This window comes from Polypterus senegalus, chromosome 5, assembly GCF_016835505.1.
Source record: "Polypterus senegalus isolate Bchr_013 chromosome 5, ASM1683550v1, whole genome shotgun sequence".
NCBI classification, from domain to species: domain Eukaryota; kingdom Metazoa; phylum Chordata; class Cladistia; order Polypteriformes; family Polypteridae; genus Polypterus; species Polypterus senegalus.
Genome location: NC_053158.1, coordinates 39320736 through 39344643, shown reverse-complemented (window position 1 = coordinate 39344643; position 23908 = coordinate 39320736). Strand labels below are relative to the sequence as shown.

Genomic DNA, 23908 nt, shown 5'->3' with positions numbered 1-23908 from the left:
GTACCAAAGACATTTCTCAGCAATTCTCATGGAAGAACCCAATAAATACTTGTCAATGACTGATAAAAAAAAAACCAATCAATTTAAAATAGTAAAAGAAATACTGGTAATTGAACATATATATGATACGAAATAACAGTTAACAAGCAGGTTATGTACTGTAGATGAAGGCAACACTCTTTAAATACATAGTCCACCATAATAAACTGAATACTTATTGAACTTCACTGCTGCCTGCACACTTTGGTTTGATATAAGTAATTCCACTCAATGAATTTATCACATTGTGAAAATATGACATTAGCTATAAACTTAAAATAAAGCCTCTGGAATGGTTTGCTTGGTAAAAATCCTATATAAAATACACTTGTTTTATTTCTCTTGGATATTTATACAGGTAAAAAAAACATCCAACCATTGCCTTCTAGCTTCTATTCTTGCCTTCTGTTCATTCTAACTAAGTTAATAACCAGAAGGCATATTAGTATTTTGGCAAGACTGCATCTAGTTACCTGCAGTACAATGTTATTGACATGGCCCTTTTACCACACTTTACCAAACGGGAAATAAATCAGACCAAGAATGACAAATAACCTAAAACATGGAACTCACTTGATTCTAAATGACACTTTGCCAAATTCAAATATTTACAAGAAAATTATCAATGACTCTGAAACACACTGTCAACACAATACTTATGAATCTAGTAATTTGACAACAAACTAAACAGTGATAAACTTAAGCAAGGAGTCAAACTTTACTCCCAAATGTGTACTAACCAGCCCAAATATTGATGAAGGTGACATTTTTTTTATTTAGAATGTGGCAGTTAACCAAGACATATGCTTCTAGAAAATATGGAAAATGGCAAAACCAATCCTACAATCAACACCTTAAAAAACATTTATTTTCCCCAAAGTCTCCCTAAAACTTGGAAACCTAACACAATTCAAACCCATCTACAAAATATATCAAATGTATTTGATTAAAACCAGTGGTGTATTTTTACCTGATTAAGAATAACAACCATTAAACACATCAACAAATGTTGAGATGTCTTGGAATAGTCCTTAACCACAACCAAACAATTAATTTATTTCATGTATCTTTATTAGTCTTTGTCATAGGACTTTATGAAGAATTGTAATAACTGATAAGGCGTTCATCAGTGGGCTTCAGTATTTTCTTTTCAGCCATATTGACCACCCACCCTGGGGAAAGGCCAAAAAATATTTGTCTTGGACCTTTACGCATTGAGAGCATCTCAAAAAGTTCCTCCTTGGTGATGTCAGGCAAAATGTAGCCATAAGTCCTTGCAAGCTCCATCCGAGCTTCTTGAATCTTTGCTAGCTCAGCCATATAGCCACGGTTTTTTGCATCTGTATAATACGGTAACAAATCCTCTCCTGGAAGCATGCGCTTTGGAATGGGCTGTCCTCTTGTGAAGAAAGGCACAGGTTTACACAGGATACCTGATGCAAAATAATAATTTGAATAATTGTACATCAGTTAAACTTCACACTTGAATACTACAAGGATTTAACCCCAACTTTACAGACACTGGACACATTTTTTAATTCAGCAACAAAATTTCTAAAACACTCATTAAGTACAAACAGTTCTGTGATGCATCTGGACCTGTCTTTGACCCACTGCAGATGCCATAATTATTCAAGCATGTTTGACATTATTGGCATAAAGTCTTATAGTGTGAGCAGACATACTGTACATTATGAGAACACTGATGAATAACAGCCAATGACTGCACATAAGGAAACTGCCCTTCCAATTTCATTCTTGCAAAGTCATGTGAAAAGAAATATAGTCATGGCTCACATGTTTTTATGAAACTATGAAGTTTCTGAATTGGGTGTCCTTTGTCAGGGAAAATATCATGTGTGAACCTTGTCTGCTCTTCATTGTTAAGTCTGCAAACAATACGCAATGCCTTTAAATCACTGGCATAAATAAAAATCTCTGAACAGAAGTTTCATTTTTCTAATCACATGTTCAGGTTCCACCATTTAAAAGGAATTTGAAAACACACAAAGTAAACTTTGATCATCAAATGACATACATGTATGAACTGCAAATGGATGTGACCAGTAGAAAATAAAAGTACATGCATATTGTTTTCATTTGTCCAATTTCACCAAAGCTACTTACATAAACTTCTCGGATCATAGAAGCTTGTTGTTATAACTCCTCCATTTTTCTCAATTGCAGCTATTGCCAATTCTGATGCCATCTGAACCTCAATGTTAACTTTAGCCGAGAAATTTTCGGCGCCCTTAAAAAGAAAAAAAAAAAATTAATCAACGAACGAAACAAACAGCTGATTTTTAATATCAACTTCCTACTATCAGTAATTGTTAGTTTTGTGCACTGAAAACTTTTACTAATGAGCACAAAAGGACATGTAACATAGTCACATTAATTTTCTTTCATTTATTTTGCTTATTTTTTGGTTCTCAAAATTTAATCAAACAGTAATCTTAATTTTATAACAAATTGGTATGAGGAACTGCTACTGAGATTTGCTATTATGTGTATAAATGCTGCCACCCAGTGGCAGTAATCAGGAATTTTACCCAACAAACTTGTACAAACTGCTTTGATTCTCAAACGAACTCCCTATGGACCCCCATATAGAGGCAGGTTTTTGTTCTAATAAGTTTTAGTCAAGTTCACGTTTCTTTACTGTCTTCCCATCCAAAAACTGAGTACAGGCCAAGCTAAAATTTTGTGTCTTCAGGACTGCAGTGCAAATATACAATATGCAGTGCAAATAGACAAGACAGTGTGCAGTAAACTGACACGACAATAGTTGGAAAATGTACAGCAGATCAGTTATAACTGGATCACAAACCTAACTAGCTTAACAGCAGCAACATTATTTTGTTAAAAAAAGCAATATAAAGAGATCCATCAATCCATAATCCAACCCGTTATATCCTAACTACATGGTCACAGGGATACTAGGGACAATTTAGATTTGCCAGTGCACCTAACCTGCATGTCTTTGGACTGTGGGAGGAAACTAGAGCACCCGGAGGAAACCCACGCAGACATGGGGAGAACATGCAAACTCCAAGCAGGGAGGACCTGGGAAGCGAACCTGGGTCTCATAACTGCAAGGCAGCACGGCTACCCAACTACGCCATCGTGCCACCCCAATAAACAGATAACAAATGTATATCAGTTGGGTCATTGTACTTCTAATATCTCTCATTTAATTTTTTGATCCTCTTATCTTACTCTGCATTCAGAAAACATTCTTAAACACAAGACATTTATAATTGTGTATTCTACTATAGCTTGAAATACTGAACATCCTTTTCTTGTTTTCTTATCAATTTCCTTTTTTCTCTGTGTGATATTGTCTCCTTAATTGCATCCTAATAATGACAATTTACAATGAGCAGAGTAAAGCATACAACAATAATACGCTCATTAGTAAATAATAGATTAAATGACCAGGACACCAGTAAAAGCAGAATGGAAATCAGAGGTTTTGTATGGGTCACAAGAAAGGGTTCAAATATAGCAGGCATAACAATAAAATGCACCATTTCTCCCAGAAAATTGTTGCAATTACAAATGTTTTGGTATACACAGGTTTATTTCCTTTATATGCATTGGAACAACACAAAAAAAACAGAGGAAAAACGGCAAATCTGACATGACACACACAACTCCAAAAATGGGCCAGACAAAATTATTGGCTCCTTTTCAAAATTGTGGGTAAATCGTTTTATTTCAAGCATAAGATGCTCATTTGAACTCACCTGTGGCAAGAAACAGGTGCTGGCAATATAGCAATCACACCTGAAGCCAGTTAAAATGGAGAAAAGTTGACTCAACCTTTCTGTTGTGTGTCCGAGTGTGCCACACTAAGCATGGAGAACAGAAAGAAGAGCAGAGAATTGTTTGAGGACTTGAGAACAAAAATTGTGGAAAAATATCAACAATCTCAAGGCTATAAGTCCATCTCCAAAGATCTTCATGTTCCTTTGTCCACTGTGCGCAACATAATCAAGAAGTTCACAACACATGGCACTGTAGCTAATCTCCCTGCACGTGGATGGAAGAGAAAAATTGACAAAAGACTGCAACAGAGGATAGTCCGAATGGTGGATAAACAGCCCCAATCAACTTCAAAACATATTCAAGCTGTTCTGCAGACTCAGGGTGCAACAGTGTCAGCTCGAAATATCTGTCAACATCTGAACGAAATGAAACAATATAGCAGGAGAGCCAGGAGGACCCCACTGCCGACACAGAAACATAAAGAAGCCAGACTGGAATTTGCCAAAATGTACTTGAGGAAGCCAAAATCCTTCTCGGCGAACGTCTTGTGGACAGATGAGACCAAGGAAGAGCTTTTTGGTAAAGCTCATCATTCTACTGTTTACAGAAAATGCAATGAGGCCTACGAAGAAAAGAACACAGTACCTACAGTCAAACACGGTGGAGGTTCTAAGATATTTTGGGGATGTTTTGCTGCCTCTGGCACTGGATGCCCTGACCGCGTGCAAGGCATCATGAAATCTGAAGACTACCAAAAGATATTGGGGCACAATGTAGGGCCTAGTGTCTGAAAGCTGGGTCTGCGTCAGAGGTCATGGGTGTTCCAGCAGGACAATGAACCCAAACATACCTCTAAAAGCACCCAGAAATGGTTGAAGACAAAGCGCTGGAGAGTTCTGAAGTGGCCAGCAATGAGTCCGGATCTAAATCCGATTGAACGCTTATGGAGAGATCTCAAAATTGTTGTTGGGAGAAGGTGCCCTTCAAATCTGAGAGACCTTGAGCAGTTTGCAAAAGAAGAGTGGTTGGAAATTCCCATTGAGAGGTGTAACAAGCTTGTTGATGGGTATAGGAAGCGCTTGATTTCAGTTATTTTTTCCAAAGGGCGTGCAACTAAATATTAAGTTGAGGGTGCCAATAATTTTGTCCAGCCCAGTTTTTGAGTTTTGTGTGAAATGATGTCAGATTTGGCTTTTTTACTCTGTTTTTTTGTGTTGTTCCAATGCACATAAAGAAATTAACATGTGTATACCAAAACATTTGTAATTACAAAAATTTTCTGGGAAAATTCCAGGGGTACCGATGATTTCGGCCATGACTGTAATATATATATATATATATATATATATATATATATATTATATACACACACACACACACACACACACACACACACAGAGAGAGAAACACATATACACACACATACCTGTATAAGTAACACATCCATGGCCACTTTGAGGGCACTAAAGACACTTGACGGTTGTGACAATATATTAAAGTATTCACAGACTATAAGTCAATTCCTTTTTAAATGCAATGGCAATGCTGATGCCTCTCTCCTGGACATGTTGAACTACACTTATGCTCAATATGACCACTAAACTACAAACCTGGAAAGGAAATTCCTTGAAGAAACTTCAACAAAATCAACCCAAGAAAGGCTGCTGTTCCACACAATATACCTGTTTATGTACTCCTAGAGTGTGCTAGTCAATCAGCCAATGTCTTCACAGGTATCTTTAACACACTGCACAAGCTGCTGTGCCCAAGTGCTTTAAGACTACAACTATCGTTCTTGTGCAATAAAAGCCAACACTAACATGCCTAAATGACTATCATCCAATTGCACTCACTTCTGCCATCATGAAGTAATTTGAGAGAATCATCATGTTATACATCAAGGTTAACCTCCCAAAGAACTTCAACCTGATCCAGTTTATGCAATGACAAAATTGATCTATTAATGAGATGATTTCTATTGACCTCCACTTTAGCCCCTCTCATTTGGACAAAAAGAATACTTATATAAGGATCCTGTTAACCGGTTTTAGCTCAGCATTCAACACAGGAATATGACAAGTTAATTGTGGAACTCAGTGGACTAGGCCTTAATACACCACTACGTAACTGGATATTGGATTCATTTATTCCACGGCCTAAGTTGGCTCATATAGTCGGATTGTACTGGAAGTGAGAATGCCTAAGCACTGGTGCACCACCAGACTGTGTCCTCTTTCCTCTATTGACACACAACTGCATTGAAGGGTCTAGCTCCAATTATATCATCATTATATCATTATATCAAGATTGCTAATGATAAAACCGTGGTAGGGCTAATCAGCAACAAAGACGAGTCAGCATACAGAGAAGATATTAGAAGTCTCAACAAGCTGATACGCAAAACAACAATATGTGGTAAAATAGACAGAGTTGATTATTGACTTCAGGAAATCTTGTTCTGCCTACAGCTCACTCTACATACATGGCTCCAATGTTGAGAGTATTCAAAGCATTACGTTTTTCAGAATGCATATTATATAGGACTTCACCGGGAGCCATCACTGTTTTTCTCTTGCTAAAAAAGACACAATGTCATTACGTTCTGAGACGGCTGAGAAAAATAACCCTCCATTCCGCCAACCTTGCCACACTTTAGAGTGACGTGACAGAGAGTGTGCTAAACCAGCTTTATTATTGTGTGGTTTAGGAACTGCAGCATTATGGACTGTAAGATGCTATATAATATTGTGAGGATAATTGATAGCATCATTATTGTGTCCCTACCTTCCATCCAAGATATATTCAATAAGAATTTGAGGCCAATTCCAGTCATCCTTCACCTAAGTTTTTTGTCCTCCTCCGATATGGTAAATGATGCTGCAGTATCCAGGCCCACTCAGCCAGACTGCTCAACAGTGTCTACCCCCTGGCTTTAATGCCTCCACTATCTCCTGTTGAACTGTGAATTTTATACATTTTTCTTCCTTTTAATTCTTAACTCTGCTTATAATCTAATTATTGGAACTATGTTAGGTTATTAAACACAGTAATTACACTAACAACTAAGGAAATAATTTCTAATTATTGTTCAGCAACCTGTTATGTACAGTGTTGTAAAATAAGGTACACTTTATGCTGTCTTGTGTTGTTGCACATTTCATTGTAGGCCTGAAGGCATTCAATTTCATCTCACCATGTACTTGCATATAGCTGCAATGACAATAAAGAGTACTTGATTTGACTTGGCATATTGTAATTCAGGGCAACATTGGGGTAACCAGGATACAAAGCAGGAACTTATCCTGGATATGCTGCCGTTCCATGGTAGGGCCGTCTCATGTGGGCTCCCACACTCATGCTAGGGCTATTTAAAATTGGAATGTTAGGAGGAAAACCCGAAAAATGTGAAGAACATGCAAACATCATAAAAACCAGTGATTCAAACCTGTGGCGCTGAATTCTTAAAGTAGCAACAAGGTACAGATGTGACTTGATTAACACAACACTTTTTATTCTTAGGATAAATTAAAAAGGCAAAGTATATTTTTAAAATAAAAATCCTAACTTCTTACTGTACCTCAGCCACAAGATGTACTCCATAGTCCCTCTTCAGTGGCTGTATTGTGACACCTCTACTGTTCACTAGCTGAGTGAGGTCAATCGGTTGTGAAGGATCCACTCTACCCAAATCTATAAGATACTGGAGCTTGTTCAGGGTCAGAGGCTGATATTGAGGTCTACGACTGTGAAGAAAAATAAAAGATAAACCTGTTAAATCAATTTTACTTAATATTTATTCAAATGGTTTATTATCATTTACCAAAGAATGTGGCCACTTATTAAGTATAGTATTACTATAAGAACACAGTCATCAAGCCATGCTTCAAAAAAGAAAAAATAGTACTAAAACATGTAAAGGCAAGATTATTCTAACTATCGCGAATTAAGCACACTTTGAGCACCTTAAAAAAAAAATGATAATCAAGCCACTTGACATCAAGCAAACTCACTGGGGGAGACCCAATGAACAATGGAGAGATTGTATATTTTAACTAAAATGGTAACACAACAAAAGGTACTGGATACTTTTACTAAGCTAGGAAAGCATGATTTGGCCTACTCAGCCTGTTCCTACCACAACTACTACTCTTATCAGGAGAAAAGGAAGGCGAGATGAGATTAGGCGGACGTTATCCACAACAGGCAGAAAATATAATTTTCCATGAGCCTGGCAATATGATAAATGGCATAATAAATGGCATGATATGGAATTAAAAAACAAAAATCAAATTTTTAACTATCCTTTCGCAAACTAAGAAATTAATGCTCAGTTTAGTTGTTAATAAACTAATGTATTACCTGTGTCCTTCATTATATCCATACTTTGGGATAACAAGATAAAATGGAGTTTGTCCTCCTTCAAAACCCAGTCTTGGACGATTTCCTCTTTGTCTTTCTCCTTTGTGACCTCTCCCACTTCTGTTTCCTCCATGTTGGCCTCTTCCACGTCTCTTCTCCTGATAAATAAATATGCCTTTTTACACTACAATGTGTGGGTTTTGCAACCAAATTTAAAAATAGGCCTGAGGTTCTTTTAAATGAGAACCCTTAAATTAGATTTAGCCTTAGGACTTAAGAACCAACAATAAAAGCTACATTTACACTAATTACCTGTTAACATGGCAGAATGCTTGTATGATTTCAAGTTACCCGATCCATCTTCACACATGGAGAGCAGCTTCTTGTTCCCATTACATCTTTATATTTAAATGGCATGTTCAATGTTTACACATTATTGTTAAACTGATGATGTATACATTTCATACTGCTATTGAAAGAATATGTGTCATAATGCATACAGTTTTTATTATCGTGTACACATTTATATTTCCAAGATACAAAAATTTTGGATGGTTGTTTAAATAAAATACTAATAATTAGTAATTAGTAACTAGTAATTTTTCTCAAATTTCATATCTGTTTGCTTTTTATCATTATAAATATCTATACAAAATTTGAATCATCTATCTATAATTATAACCATACTTTACTTGAAAATTTACAAAAGTATTCAGTTAAAGTACCACTTCCAGTTGCTATAAGTGGCCCAAAAGTTGATTGGATTCCTTACTTTTGATATAAAGCAGGTGTACAAAATCTTATTGACCTAGGTCAAAGCATTTTCAAGATATCGTGTTTACACACAGACAGACAATTTCAAAAATGGTATTTTTGGACTCAGGAAGGTCTAAAACATCAAGATTCATTAAAATCTTGAGGTCATATTTTTTTCATGATCCCTATACTATGTATAGGATAAAGTAAAAAAGCAAGGATACATTTATCAGAAAATGTTAAACTTATGCAAGATGTGTTTAGGTTAAGTGAAAACATTTTCCTACATTGTCCGATGATATTACTGAAGAGAGTTCCATGCACCCAAGACACACAGAGGGCTCTGCAATCAATTGCAGTCATCCAGATTGACGGCAAAATGAAGTAATTTTGTCCATGCCATGAGGGCATCTCCACATATGCTTAAAGCCATTAAGCCAGCAGCTGAGAACAGCCATTGTGAAATTACTTGTGATATGGGCATATTCTGGTAGCCTCTTGCTGTAGTAAAACCAGTCACTAACTCTGACCTGCAGTGTGCAAGCAGTAGAAACCAAGATTATGAATGTGGGTACTGGCAGCCACAATGTATCATGGCAACTCACACAATCACCTTCCTTGCAATTCTCCATGACTATAAGGCAGATGTTAGCTTCTCCGAGAGGATTTTTCAGCAGTATGACTAACTGGAAAGTTTTGTGAGTGTTTTACCATCAATTTCTTTTATGAAGTGTAATGTTATTGTGATAAATTGGGGTTAATAACCACTTATTGGCAGTTGCCAGGTGAGGTTTCAGTTATTTAAAGTTTACAGTACTATAATCAAAATAAATAAAACTGTAATCCTTTTGAATATCTATTTGATTAATTGCTAATCACACAAAAATGGCAGCTCAGAAAACAATGCTGCCACAGCGACTGTACTTTCCATCAGGCAGCATTGAATATGCCGTGGTGAGGATACCATCATCAACAAAGAAAGTTTTGTAGTGGCAGAATCTCACCAAAGATAACAAAAGATAGTTTTTATCATATTAATTGACACACAGGCAGCGCCAGGTACTTACCTAGTATTTCATATAGCCGATAACAATGCCCCTAGACAAAATGTGGTACTTTGGCTCAAGATATTTAATTTATTGTTGAAAGCCTTCACCATCAAATGTACTGTAATATGGGTGATGTATATATGTCATCTTTGTACACATTCTCTTTCCAAAAGTCATTACATGTTTTCCTTGCTAGTGCTGTCTACATGGTAGGTTGCTGCAGTCTAACCTTTTAACCTCCTTGGCATTAACTCCAAACATTTCTTGGGCTTGGGATTCTATGTAAATAGAATTAATCCAGAGTAGTGCATTGTTTAACATATTTTGATGAGATGTAGAGCATTAAGTCTGAATATTGGTTAGCACGGTATTCTGCTTTCATCTTGTAGATTAAATAACATGATAATATGATCAAATCATGATTTCTAGAAATTCAGCAACTCTATGGCAAATTATCAGTATTCATATGAGTGGAGTGAGGCCTTCATACAAAAGGCAATGGCATGTAAACGAGAAGCCGTAAATCCAGTTTTAGAACAAACTGGGACTGAACCATCAGGTGAATAAGGCAAAGTGAAATGGTCACCAGACATTGCCAAGGGATAGTGAAACTGATGCAAATGGCACTGTGCAATTGAACCATCGTGATATGCCTTGTGAATTCAGTCCCATAAAGGATCACCATGGTGCAATTTCTTTCAAAATAATTACGATCAAGTAGAAAGACATTAGCCCCCTAAGCACTAAACATAATGCAGCAACTGTCAATATTTGTTTCAGGGGGGAATGTGGAAGTCACCAACTTTTACAGTGTGGTTTTCTACAATAACACACGTGCCCTCTCATGCATAAGCAACAGAAAAAATTAAAAAGAACACAAAGAAACATGCTTCTACTATCCCTATTAAAACATCAGACTGTGCATTGGTGTCTGAAAATATAGCACACATAGGACATGTATTAAACCTGCATCAATTCATCAATGGACACTAAACATATTTTTCCTACTGTGTCTATGATGACATTTTAGTTTTTACAAGTTTCTGTAACACGCAATATTTCTTCTTATTGATAAAAATCTAACTTTTCAACTTGTTGTTTCAGGGGTAAACATAATGCTAAGAAGGCTATTCAGCGTGCTTGTTTAATATTTGGTAAAGCAGGGGGATCGTCACTCACGATCCTGGAGGGCTGAAGGTTTTCATTCCAACCAGCTTCCTATATAGAAGACAGTCCTTGCTGATAATGAAAGTTGCTATTTAACTGTATTGCTTGCTAGCATTTTCATTCATCTAAGCCAAATTTTAATTACATTGAAGAGTTTCCTTTTCTGGGAACATTATTTATATTTTTTGTGTCAAATGAAACAAATGTAGACTTCATAATTATCTGCTTTTCTTTCTCATTTATTTCTTAATAATAGATACTTCATGAAGCACATTAACCATTTTAAATGGAACCAAGTTAGCTGGAGAGCTTGAGGTTTTTTGTTTGTTATTTGCATTTCAGTTTTAACTATAGCTAGTTAAGAAAAGAGGAAAACTGAACCCTAAATACAGCTGCTTAAAACTAAAATAGCCAAGTAAGTTCTGATTTGTAAGAAAAGAGTTTACTAAAAGTAAGCATTCTAATATATAGCTTTAGCAGAAAATACAGAGCTTGTAATGAAGAAATTGTTTGAAGTGAAAACTTGTAGGCACTGTGGCCCTCTAGGACCATAAGAGAGGATCCCTGTGGTATTGCATTACTGCTGTGCTACTTTGGTATTTCAGCACAGTATTACATAGTTTGGGCTATCATTTTAATGCTTATGACACAGATCTATTTAAGTGTTAAAAGTGGATGCTCAACCGAGATCATCCAGGTCACAATGCACCTTTTCTAAATTAAAGACATCAATTTCTATATGCAAATTTCCCTGTCATTTTGTTAGTTTTCATTAAAACATTTTCATATTTAACAGCAACATGAACAAATTTCTATGCACACCCTTTTACAGTATTGAAACAGAAAACGTTTCACTATGCAGCCTGGAACCCAGAAATGCAACTACAAATGGTGCAAGCTCACCTTAAGAAACTCTTTTCTCATTTCCTAGACAGTACAAAATATTAATTATATTAAAACCTACATATATACAAAATGAATCTAGCTATGTTAATTTATAGCCAGCTATTAATAAGTCCCCTAACCACTCCATAGGCAACATTTTTATGGCTGTATATTACATACACAAAACAAGCTCTTGAGATTGTCTGTGAGATTACATTCCAACCAGTTTCACAAATTAAATGCTAACTTCTAAAATTATTTAACTGATCTTTTTCTTCTTTTACTTTGCATTCAGAAATAATGTTATCCGCATATTGATCTGACAGATTTGCATTGGTTGCCCCTCCTGATGTAAACCTCAACACACTCACTCTCACTCATACACACATTTATCCAGGCTTGGGACCAGCAAGAAGAAACACACTGGTTTGTGCAAAACCCCTGCCACCAATGCATGTCTAGGTTTTAAAGAATGAAGTTGATATGCAGAAGCTAGGTTAAGAAGGGGGATGATGATTAGGGAGCAGCAGTGTGGTGTCATGCCAGAAGAGCACTACAGATCTACGGTTTGCTCTGAAGGTGTTGATGGAAAAGTATAGAGAAAGGCCAGAAGGAGTTGCATTGTGTCTTTCTGGACCTAGAGAAAGCATATGACAAGGTGCCTAGAGAGGAATTGTGGTATTGTATGAGGAAGTCGGAAGTGGCTGAGAAGTATGTAAGAGTGGTACATGATATGTACAAGGGAAGTGTGGCAGTGGTGCGGCTTGTGGTAGGAGTCACAGATGCGTATAAAGTGGAGGTGAGTTTACATCAGGGATTGGCTATGAGCCCTTTCTTATATGCAATGGTGATGGACAGGTTGACAGAGGAGATTAGATAGGAGTTCCCATGGACTATGATGTTTGCGGATGACATTGTGATCTTTGACGAAAGTTGGAAGAAGGTTGAGGAGATCCTGGAGAAGTGGAGATATGCTCTAGAGAGGAGAGGAATGAAGGTCAGCAGGACCAAGACAGAATACATGTGCGTGAATGAGAAGGAAGTCAGTGGAACAATGATGAGGCAGGGAGTAGAGCTGACGAACGTGGATGTGTTTAAATACTTGGAATCAACAGTACAGAGAAACAGGAATTGTGAAACGGAGAGTGCAGGTGGGGTGGAGAGGAGTGTCAGGAGTGATTTGTGGCAGACTGGTGAGACCAGGTATATTATATAGGTTTGAGACTCTGGCAATGACAAAATGACAATAGATAGAGCTGGAGGTGGCAGAGTTAAAAATGTTAAGATTTATACTGAGTGAGACGAGAATGGACAGGAATAGGAACGAGTACATTAGAGGGTCAGCTTAGGTTAGACGGTTTGGAAACAAAGCCAGAGAGGCGAGATTGCGCTGGTTTGAGCATGTGAAAAGGAGATCTGCTGGGTATATTAGAAGAAGGATGCTAGAGATTGAGCTGCTAGGCAAAAGGAAAAGAGAAAGGCCTAAGAGGAGGTTTATGACAAGGAAGTGCAGTTGGTGGGTGTGCAGAGGATAGAAAGTTATTGAAACAGATGTTTTGAAACACCGTGGCAACGGCTAAGAGGTGCAGCCGGAAGAAGAAGAAGGTGACCTTGCATTCAGAAATATGTGCTAGTGTATTCAAATGTAAACAAAATTTTCATTTTTTTGCTATCTTTAAAAGTAAACTTTCTTTTTACTCTTCTTAATTCACCTTCTCCTTTGGAGTTCACTCTATAAATCGTATCCAAATGCTGATGATCAGTGATGAACAGTACAGACACTGGTGCACATGACATTGAATACTAATGAGAAGCAGCTATTTCAGTGCAAAATTCACTTGTGAACTAAAACTAAATAAGAAAAAGCTTAAATTAACATAGCATAAAAAGAGCAAAATCTTAAAAAGCCAAAAAAAGAATAACTAATGTCATACATACAAATGCTTGCTGTGATCAACTAAAATTTAGCAAACCACCTTTAATAATTTCCGGATTGACACACAAAAAAAAAGTCAGAAAGTGAGAAATAGCTTTTTTAATAAAGGCAGGAGACCAGTTAAAAGCAGAAGGTGGTTGAAATGAACCTATGGAGTTAGGATGGTCCACAGGATGGAACCACTTAGTTAAGCCTTTTATTACTAACTAGCTGAAGTGTAAGAATAGGAACAGAAAATGGAGAGAAAAGAATTCAGAAATCAAACCGAAATAAATACTTTTTGAAAGACAACAGATGAGTTGAAAGATCTAACCCTAGAAAAAGCCACGTACAACTGACCGTGGCTGAAGACTGGTTGTTAGAATTATTGTGAAGAGTAAACAGCATGTGGGTATGAGGAAGGCCGCGCTTCTGAAATCCGATTACGTAAATATAATCAATAACAACCTCAAAAAGATGTTGTTGTAGAATGTCTCCAAGTAATTCCTGCAGCTTAATCCAAAAGACTCGTACTACAATATCAGGTCTGTGCTCCGGTCTTTGGGTATCCGACAGTGCAATAGAATTTCTGGCCATGCAGGATTACATGTGAAAGTGATAAATAAATGAGGCGGTCTGAATTTACGTACTTTGGCCATGACATCCTGCTAGTTTTGTTGCATGTATCTTGGACTTCCTGGAAATGTGGACAGTAATATGATAATTTTGCCTACACGTACGTTATTTTCAGCGTTTGCTTGCAGTGCATCTGACAGTCCTTTGTATTGTTCCACGCACAAATCTTGTCGATCTAATCTGAGATAGTTCAGGCGTGCGCCCTCTGTTTTAACATACGCATCTACAAAGTACTGTTGGAATAGTTCGCCGCTGGAGTGCAAAATACTAAATGTATTCCTCATTGCTAATCTGTACGCGTAAAATTGGCATTGAGTAGGCCTTCTTTGCGTGGCGTTTCTTTTTATCGGGAACATGTTGTAAATCTTTGTGCCAGCCAATGTCTCTGTAAGAGAATAAAAGTGGGTAAACCATAGGATCGCAATTCATATTCAGCGTGGAAATCTGTTTACAGGAGTTGCCTATGGGACCGATGCAAATGTCCCTTTCGGCAGGCAGTTCGCCATCTTCTCCGACGAAAATTGCTGCAAAATTGGTGTGACCTGTCGGGGCATTGTATCGTCGTAAATCCTACCTAGGGTTTTCTTCGAAAAGCATTCGTACAGATGCTTTTGAATTAACTGAGCGATTTCATGCATGTGTTTGTATGATTTAGCGAATGGTTTGATGGTTCCGAGCATGGAATCTAGCTGGAGAAGTAAATTTTTGCTGCATGTACAGTTTGCTATATTTTGTAAGCGTACTGCAGAAGTTTGGCGAGAAAAATCTGTGTCGGCTGCGTGTGGGCGGGACCAGTTTTGAGGTGGAAGCAGGACGATGGTCCTAGCTTCCTAGCTCTGATGGTATGAATCAGGGTTTTGTAGACAAAGGTTTTCCCTGTTCCTGCAGGACCATCTAAGAAGAAGCATGTTCGTCGCGGATGGGAATCACTGTATGCAGCGTGTAAACATGTGTTTGGTGAGGTGTTGGGGGCAGGCACATGAGCAGGCAGTGCACATGCCTCAAGAGTGAGGGTGGATGCTGGAGGAGGGTTAGAGTTGGCGGGTGGGGCTCTGTTGTGCGTATCCCATGGTCGGGCGACTTAGTCAATTATATAGATAGATTATATAGATTGATTAGCATAAAAAATAGATCTAACATTGAAGTAGGGGCTCTGCTTGAACATTAGTTTAACTTGCACCGTTCATAACTAATCGTTAATATTTGAGTACAATTAAGGTAGTAAACTCTAAAAGAAAAGGTTAATTAAAAAGAATGTGTTACTTTGGTACCGTGTTTTAGTTATTTTAAGCTAACAATTAAAAGATTTAGTAAACAATGAAAATTTCGGTATTGTGTTCACATGTCCATAATCTAGCACATATTTTTGAAAGCAAAATGTGAGAAGAAAAAAAAACAAAGAAAAAATTAGATAATTTAGAATTAAGAATTAACCATTTATTTGTGAAACTACTGTAGTTGGGATGTAAACCAGCAACCACAGAGGTGTCTCTGGACTGAACTTAAGTCCCCACTGTGATACTTTGGCTCAAGGTATCTTATTGCCTGCTAGAAGCCTTCACCATCAAAAGTGTTGATTAGTAAAATGCCCTGTTATTGTGCACATCCTCTGTCTAACAGTTATTCCAGTACAGTTTTTCCTTGCTAGTGTGGCCAACACTGTAGGCTGCTGTTATCCATCTCTTTAAGTGTCATGCTCGGTTTGTATATGGTAATGCATTACAGTTGCCCTGTTTTGATATTTCAGCACATTATTATAGTTTGGGTTATCATATTATACTTCTGATACCAGGATCTTTTGACGTGTTAAAACCAGACGTTCAAGAAATACTCCAGATCGTGAAGTGCATAGCGCTCAAAAAGAAGTTGTTTCGATTGGAAATCTGAAACCCAGAGATCAAGCCACAAATAATTAAAAAATGACAGTGTCCACGTAATGAGACTCTTCTACTATTTCCCAAGAGATTTCAAGGTATTCACACGTATAAAATGAAGGAGCACAAACATAAAACAGGGCTTAAACGTTCATACCTGCATATATAAGAAAATTAAACTAGCGACGTTCACTTACAACCAGTTATCTGAGATAAACTCCCAATTCCTCCATACAACATAAAACACATTTCTGCAGCTGTACATAACATACACTAAACAAGCCGTCAAGCCTTTTGGTGTATACAATCACCCACGGGGTATTTGAACCTGAAAACATGTAATTTCAAGCGTATCTGGCTAGGCGCAAACATCCATGCTACCTTACGATTAAACCACATAAAATGCCAAATGCATTTCTGACTACATCGTTGCAATTAATACCCGAATAGCTCTGTTTACCCTGCCTCTGCTGTAGTGCATCAATGACAGCCACACAGCGCTCTACCTCTAAACTGAATTAGATGCCTCGTTCTAATGTCAGCATTTAACAATGCTACAGGATTTATTGTTGTATTTCACTGCCTCTAATTTGATTCTTTTTGGCACTCACGTTTTTCTTCGCTCCGGGGTTCGGTCCGAGATTAACAAGAGATATCCTTGGTAGCTTTTTTAGCAGATCTAAGGACTTAGCTCCGCTTTTGGAAATAGACATTGCGAACTCTTTCCAAGGGCAGCGAAACGGCGCCCTGTCACACGTGGTATAAGTCAGCAAATTGCTTTACGGCAGAAAGTTCCTGATGACATTGCGCAGAAGCGGACAATGATTTCCTTACATATCATGGTTGCCTCGCTATGCCGATCTATTACGGTAAATGTGGATCAACTTACCACTATGTGGTGTGAAACACAAAACAAAACGAAGCAATGTAATGCAGGACTAGGCTGTTTATCATGTGTCTATGTGGGACTGAGCAATAAATACGGATGCAACGGTAAATGCCTGCGCACGTGGAGGTGGAGGCATTACTGTTAACTTAATTGAACCACAGATATTTTGAAATCGCACATTTTTGCGAAAGACATTATTTGAATGGCGATTTAAAATAGTTAAACTAAAGACAAAGACCGTGTTCTGTGAGCTGTGATATTCCGGGATGAAGTTATGGGGTTTCATGTTTCGTACTTCTAACAAGTTCGTTGGGCAGTAATTACTTCAAAGTCCTGCAACATACATTAACATACATTAACTTAGAAGTAAGGTAATCATCTCCACCACGTTTATAACATGTCACAGTTGCCACGAAAACCAAAGAAAGCACACTTTACAAAGGGACCCTATCAGATACAAGTTATCCCAAAAGGGGGCGGGACTTCCTCCATTGGTGTTATGCTAGTGTGACAAGTGGATCTCAGTCATCACCGCCTGTTAACCTCCCTTTAAACTTTTAAGATACGCGGAGGTGAACCTGCAGTAATAGACTGTTTTTGTCTCACATTTTTATTGTTTTATATACTGACGTGTCTGTTTAATTATGTACTTGTATGTTCTCTCTCCGATGCTTTTTTTGTGCTCTAAAAACAATAACTGAATTGGCAATCTGTAGTCTGCACCCATCAAGGGCGCGTATCGATTCATCTTTGTTTTCTTTTTGAATGTCAGCGATCAGTTCGTTGCATGTGCGGTAACAACATGTCTGCGCCGCTCCCAGCCATTGTCCCTGCAGCAAGGAAAGCCACAGCCGCGGTAAGTCCTGCATTTTAAGCTTCGTGCAGAATATGTGAATGGGTCGTACAGAACGAACGAGTGCTTCGGACGGATCTTTTGCGAGGTGGTTTACCATCTTCGTTGTTTTTGGATATGTATTAGACACCTAAGTTCTTTTATGTATGAGTGACATTTTGTTGAGAGAGACGCATCCCATCATTAGAATTCAAATTGACCGATATGATTTTTAAGTCAATCTGAATTCCAATCACAATTTAGCATGTTCACCGACAAAAGTTAAAAGGACTTGGAGGGTGCAGTGCTGCTCACAATGTTTGGAAGTCCTAACCGTGCTAACCATTTGAAACGGGACGTCGATGTACTAAGAAAACGTTAGCAACACCAATGACAGACCCAAGGTCAGACATCATAAAGTATTACATTAAAATTTAATGAGGACAGCATGCACTTACATTACCACTTACTAGAATCTTTACAGAATAAGTAAACATTAATGTAGCGCTAGTGTGTATGTGTATATATATGTGTGTATATATGTATGTGTGTATATATGTATATGTATATATGGGATATGTATGTATATATGTATGTGTGTGTGTACACATGAATTGGCGTTGCTAGATGTGCTTTAGTGTTTGAGTGTGTATTATATACTTAGCTGTTTATTTTTAAAGTTGCTTTTTTTTATTTAATGTCCTTTTTGTTTTATGTTATATTTATAAATGTGTACAGCCCTATGGGCAAAAAATGGGAATTATATTTGCACCTGAGAACATTCCCTAAGCTATCTTAAGGCTAAAAGTGTACTGTATCTGCATTTGTCCAAGGTTTCCAAAATTCTGGAGCTTCAGCTGCCTTCAAAGAATTATTATGGCAGTAAGTGTGACACCTATACAAATAATTACAAGTATCTTAGTTTAAAAGGTTTTAGTACATTACAGAGCAAAACAGTTAAAACAAAAATGAAGAGGAAAATAAATATTGCTAAAAGGAAAGTTCCTATATAAACAAAGTTCTTATCAGATATCTTGTTACATTTCTTCAAGTTCCTATTCTATACTTACAGGACTTAAGTGATGGAATATTTAGATAGATAGATAGATTTATGTCAATATTCTATTTGTAAGCAAATCTAACAGTTTGTGCTTCTATCAGAGTCTATGCTCCTAAATGATAAATTAACATTCTGTTATTACAGATATAGCTGAGAAAGTTCTATTACATGTTATCTTACAAGGGGTAAAAGATTATACCATTATCTACGTACATATGTAAAACGTATATTCTACAGTATACAAATTAAGTAAGGTAAGTGTAGTGAATGAGCACTAAATTTACAAAAATCCCAGAGTTGTTGGTTACTTAGCCAAAAAATGACTTGTTTTATTGGCACACGGTAAATGTAATTACAGCATTTTGCTTAATAATGTCATAAATGTGGTGTAGTTGAACACTTGGTTTCTTTCATCCATCCATTATTCAACCTGCTATGTCCTAACTACAGGGTCACGGGAGCCAATCCCAGCGCACAAGACAGGAAACAAACCCTGGGCAGGGCACCAGCCCACCGCAGGGCGCGCACACACACACACACACGGGACAAGTTTAGGATTGCCAATGCATGTCTTTGGACTGTGGGAGGAAACCCACACAGACACGGGTAGAACATGCAAACTCCACGCAGGGAGGACCCGGGAAGTAAACCCAGGTCTCCTAACTGTGAGGCAGCAGCGCTACCACTGCGCCACCATGCCGTCCTGGTTCTTTCATTTTCTCACTTTTATTTAGTACTAGCCAAAGTACCAGGTGTTGCCCGGGTATATTTGTAGAATAGGTTAAGGAAACAAGGCAAAGGTTTATGTGTTTTTTAAATGATGACCCTGTTGGTATTGCTAGCTGTCTCATCCACACTGCTTCCCCATCAATGTCTCTGCTCATGTGAGTTGAAAATTTGTTCTTTTTGGGTCCTGTTTGATTCCCGAAGTGTTTTAAAGTCTTGCTGGATTGTATCCATGAACACTGCCTTGTCTGACTTGTCTTTTCATCAGTCTGTTCAGATGTTTCACTTGATCTGAGCCAACAGATGGCACTGGTGTGTACTGTAGTTCACATGAAAAACAAAAACCCAATGGGACCTTTACAGGGTAAAATTTTGGGTTCCAAAGTAGTCTGTCTTCTCAGGGAACATACAAATAGAAATTCTATATATATGAGCACAATGTGTCATAATTAACTGAACTTTTAAACCACATAGGTAATGGTTAATTTTGTGCTTGTTAACTTAACGTTGTTACCCTGTGTACTAAAAAAGATGTATATAGTTGTAGGGCATCTTTTAGTAAATGCAGAGTAAGATTCTTTACCAGTCATTTAGGTTAAATAATAAAGACGAGAAAAAAAATAAGTGGATTGCAAAAATAGATGAATAGATGGAAATACCAGTGCACTAATGTAATGTAGGTAATCTGTTAATGATTATGCTTCCTTTTAGAGTACAGCACTGTGCTTACTAAGAATTGTAAATGAAAGGCAGAAAAACATTCTGTAAAGCAAATAGTGACAGATGTTTTACTCTTAGAAACATGGCTTTAACATAAATGGGAATAAAGTTCAAACCTCATATTGTCCTCTTGATATGTACATCTGCATGACTGATCTTGACTAAGAGTAAAACAATTTATTTTTGAACTACGTAACATATTGTGAGTTGTCTTCACCCTCATTACTTGGTAAAGATCTTTTTATGTTTTATTCTTAACAGATACAGCTATTTGTAAAAATCATTATTCACATGGCACATTCTTTAATTTATTAGTATGATGTACTGATTTTAATTTTTGTTAGGATTGCAGGAGAATTGTTGTCAATAATTGTTACAGTATGAAAGTCACTCAGAATGGAGGACCAGATCGTGATTTATTTTTTAATTTTTTTATTAATCCTAAAAGATTCATTCATAAGTGAAGAATCAAATGCATGGCTGAAGTTACCCACTAGGCAAGCTGTAAAATTACTGAGCACTCATAGGAATATTTCTTGCAAAGGAAACCTGCCTCTGAAGTTCCCTGAGCAAAGCTAAGATATATTGACTTCACCTTATCCAGTTAATTGGGTTCCTGCCCACATTCACCCAGGGATGTATCAAGAATGGCCAACTTGGAGGAGACGTTTAAGGAGACACAGGGAAGGGAGAAGGGACTGTTTGATGAAACTGGAGTGTGAATCAGCACAAGAAGCTGGAATGGAATGATAGCTGAAAAAGAAGTCAGGACTACTATGCTTGGTTCATTGACATCACAGCCCATACCAAGTTTAGAAGAACAGAGCGTAGATGCATTGTTAACATTTGAGCTTTTAGCTTCTTCTTTTTAGTGGGCTGATTTAAGTATATGGGACTGAAGATGTCCATTCTACCTGAGGTAGAATGTGATGTGCTTTGCTGATGATGCCTTCAGAAAAGTATAATGTAAAAGATTGCAGTATCAGTATTTCTTAATCAACAAGGTTACTTGTACAAACAGAGCCATTCTGCATTTAGAGTTTGTAAAATACATATAATTTACAATGAATATCCAAGATTATTGAAACAGAATTGCTAAAGTGTAGCAGAACATTTGTTTGACCAGTCAGTCTTTGTTTCATATTGTTCCTAGCTTTAACTCAATAAATAAACCTTTTGTTGGTTGACTGATGCCATGTAAAAACTGTTCTGTAATTGATAAGTATCTGTGCAAGTAAGATGCCAATGTAGTGTTGACAGGTTTATTACTATAACACCAAAGCCAATGTTTGTAATACTCTTTGTAGTGCTGATCTGTAACTGTCTTTTTGTGAGGTTTTATCTATCCTAATATGCCAATACAGACTGCAGTCCTATTTGATGTCTCACTTACTTTTTATTTGTTTTCCTTCTTTTACAATTTTGAAAAGTCCCCCATTTTCACCATGCTAGTAATTACATAAACATACTGTACCATATATTAACTTAGCTAAAGGTGAAAACTCTGCCTTTTGCTATGTGCCTTTTTAAATTTTCGTATTTTAAGTATATTTTATTGTTACAGTATAATTAGTTGATATTTGTTGCTTAAGTTGGTTAACAGTACTTCTTAACGAGGGATGCATGATGGACACAATGTTTATTACTGGAGAGTCACAGGTCCAGCATTCGGGATTAAATTTTGAATTTTGAACTAGTATACTTTGTGGTGTATGCACATTCTTCTGGGGTGTATGGGGTTTTCTGTAGACATGCCAGTTTCATTTTAAAAACACACAGCCAGATTGCCTTACACTGAACTGGTCATCCAGTGATGGTTCCTGCCTTGGAAATTATGTTGCCTTACAACCATTTATTAGAATTGGTGGTTTTTAAAAACTGAATGAACAAATCTGTAGCTCCTTTGTCTGTGCCACATATCTTCCTGTTCATTTGATTTGATTTTTATTTTATTGAACGTTTTCAGTTTTTATATTTAATACCATTTAGTAATTTAGTTAGCACAGCGGCTCCTCTCTAAAATCTCATGAATAGTTGTGTTTTATTTTTGTAACTGTATTGTGAGATTTAAAATGATCTATTAACACAACTCAATACATTTAAACCTCAATTAAAATAGCTTTTTTTGTTTACTACAGGTAATATTTCTGCATGGATTGGGAGACACTGGGTATGTATTATAAAATGATTATTTACAATATTTAAAACCATATAAAATGGCTCATTTTAATAAATGAAATGTGACTCATGACTGATTTCTATTGCACAAGTGTCATCTTCTTATGTGTTTTTTTTTCTAACCCACAACTCTTTTGAAGGAAACTAATTCAGTAACTTATCCTGGTCCAAATTAAAGATGGTTTATGGGTGGGACAACATTGTCAACAGTGATGTATCATGCGACTAATTATAACTGACCCTGGGCCCCCAGTGGTTTATTTTCTCCAGGAATGCTTCTGATTAGACATTTGGTTTTGCTTTCCTCCATTGTCAATTGGCCATATTTCAAATAAAATAGGAATGGATTTATATTATCATGATTTTCTTATGTTGAGCATTTTGAAACTGCTCTATTTTACTATGTAAATTTGATTTAAATTTTTTGGTATATTCATCATGTATTTTTGCATTATAGCTTTGGGTCTGTTAAATTGCACTGAACTTACCGGTATACACCGTGAAGAGTGTTAAACAAAAATAAAGTGACTGGAATTCTAATTAAGAGAGGAGGCTTGTTTCAGATTTTTCTATATTTACTAACTACTGCATTTAATTGAAAGTCAGGTAAAGCTTTCTTTAAATAAAAATTGCTGAAGGATAATTTTTATTCTGGTTTATAAAAATAAAAATCAGTCTTCCTGATTATTTTTTTCTTTTATAAACTTCAAAACATCAGTATTTTCGAATACTAGTACATTAAATAGCAGGGCAAGACTTGTTGTTTTTGTAATAATATTACAGTTCATAACTTGCAGTTACTATGTCTTCTATATCCCTGGATAATTCATGCCATGTTTTCACTTGACCTGTACTTTATTCACTGTTAACATTAGAAGTAGTTAACTGTCAACTTGACAAAGTTGTTGAAAGTGAATAAAAAAAGCTACTTTTATTTGACCATCTCTCAGTAATGGCTTAGGAAGGTACAATCATCTGTGATCAGAATGTAGATTTACATCAGACTTGGGTTTTCAGCATCACTGTAACCACTGATTATTTGCTTAAATAAA

The 23908-nt window shown here is 36.8% G+C and overlaps 2 protein-coding genes across 4 annotated transcripts in view; one reads left to right on the top strand and one right to left on the bottom strand.

Moving 5' to 3' along the window:
* Positions 1 to 357: 357 nt before the first annotated feature.
* Positions 358 to 17242, bottom strand: mrpl15 (mitochondrial ribosomal protein L15). The gene is made up of 5 exons (XM_039754513.1): positions 17063 to 17242; positions 8170 to 8327; positions 7388 to 7553; positions 2167 to 2290; positions 358 to 1472 (listed from the first exon to the last, which is right to left on the bottom strand). Exons 1-5 carry the CDS (start codon positions 17162 to 17164, stop codon positions 1132 to 1134), a joined length of 891 nt encoding a protein of 296 aa, XP_039610447.1. The 5' UTR covers positions 17165 to 17242; the 3' UTR covers positions 358 to 1131.
* The window catches only part of lypla1 (lysophospholipase 1), a 27185-nt gene continuing 20472 nt past the window's right edge, over positions 17196 to 23908 (top strand). The window contains exons 1-3 of one of the 3 annotated variants that reach the window (XM_039754516.1): positions 17196 to 17320; positions 18113 to 18196; positions 22817 to 22848. In XM_039754516.1, coding sequence (XP_039610450.1) covers positions 17273 to 17320; positions 18113 to 18196; positions 22817 to 22848 — 164 coding nt within the window. In that variant the 5' untranslated portion in view covers positions 17196 to 17272. Of the gene's footprint in view, positions 17321 to 17813; positions 17924 to 18112; positions 18197 to 22816; positions 22849 to 23908 lie in introns of those variants that run through there. The other 2 variants (XM_039754514.1, XM_039754515.1) reach the window with 2 other exon arrangements.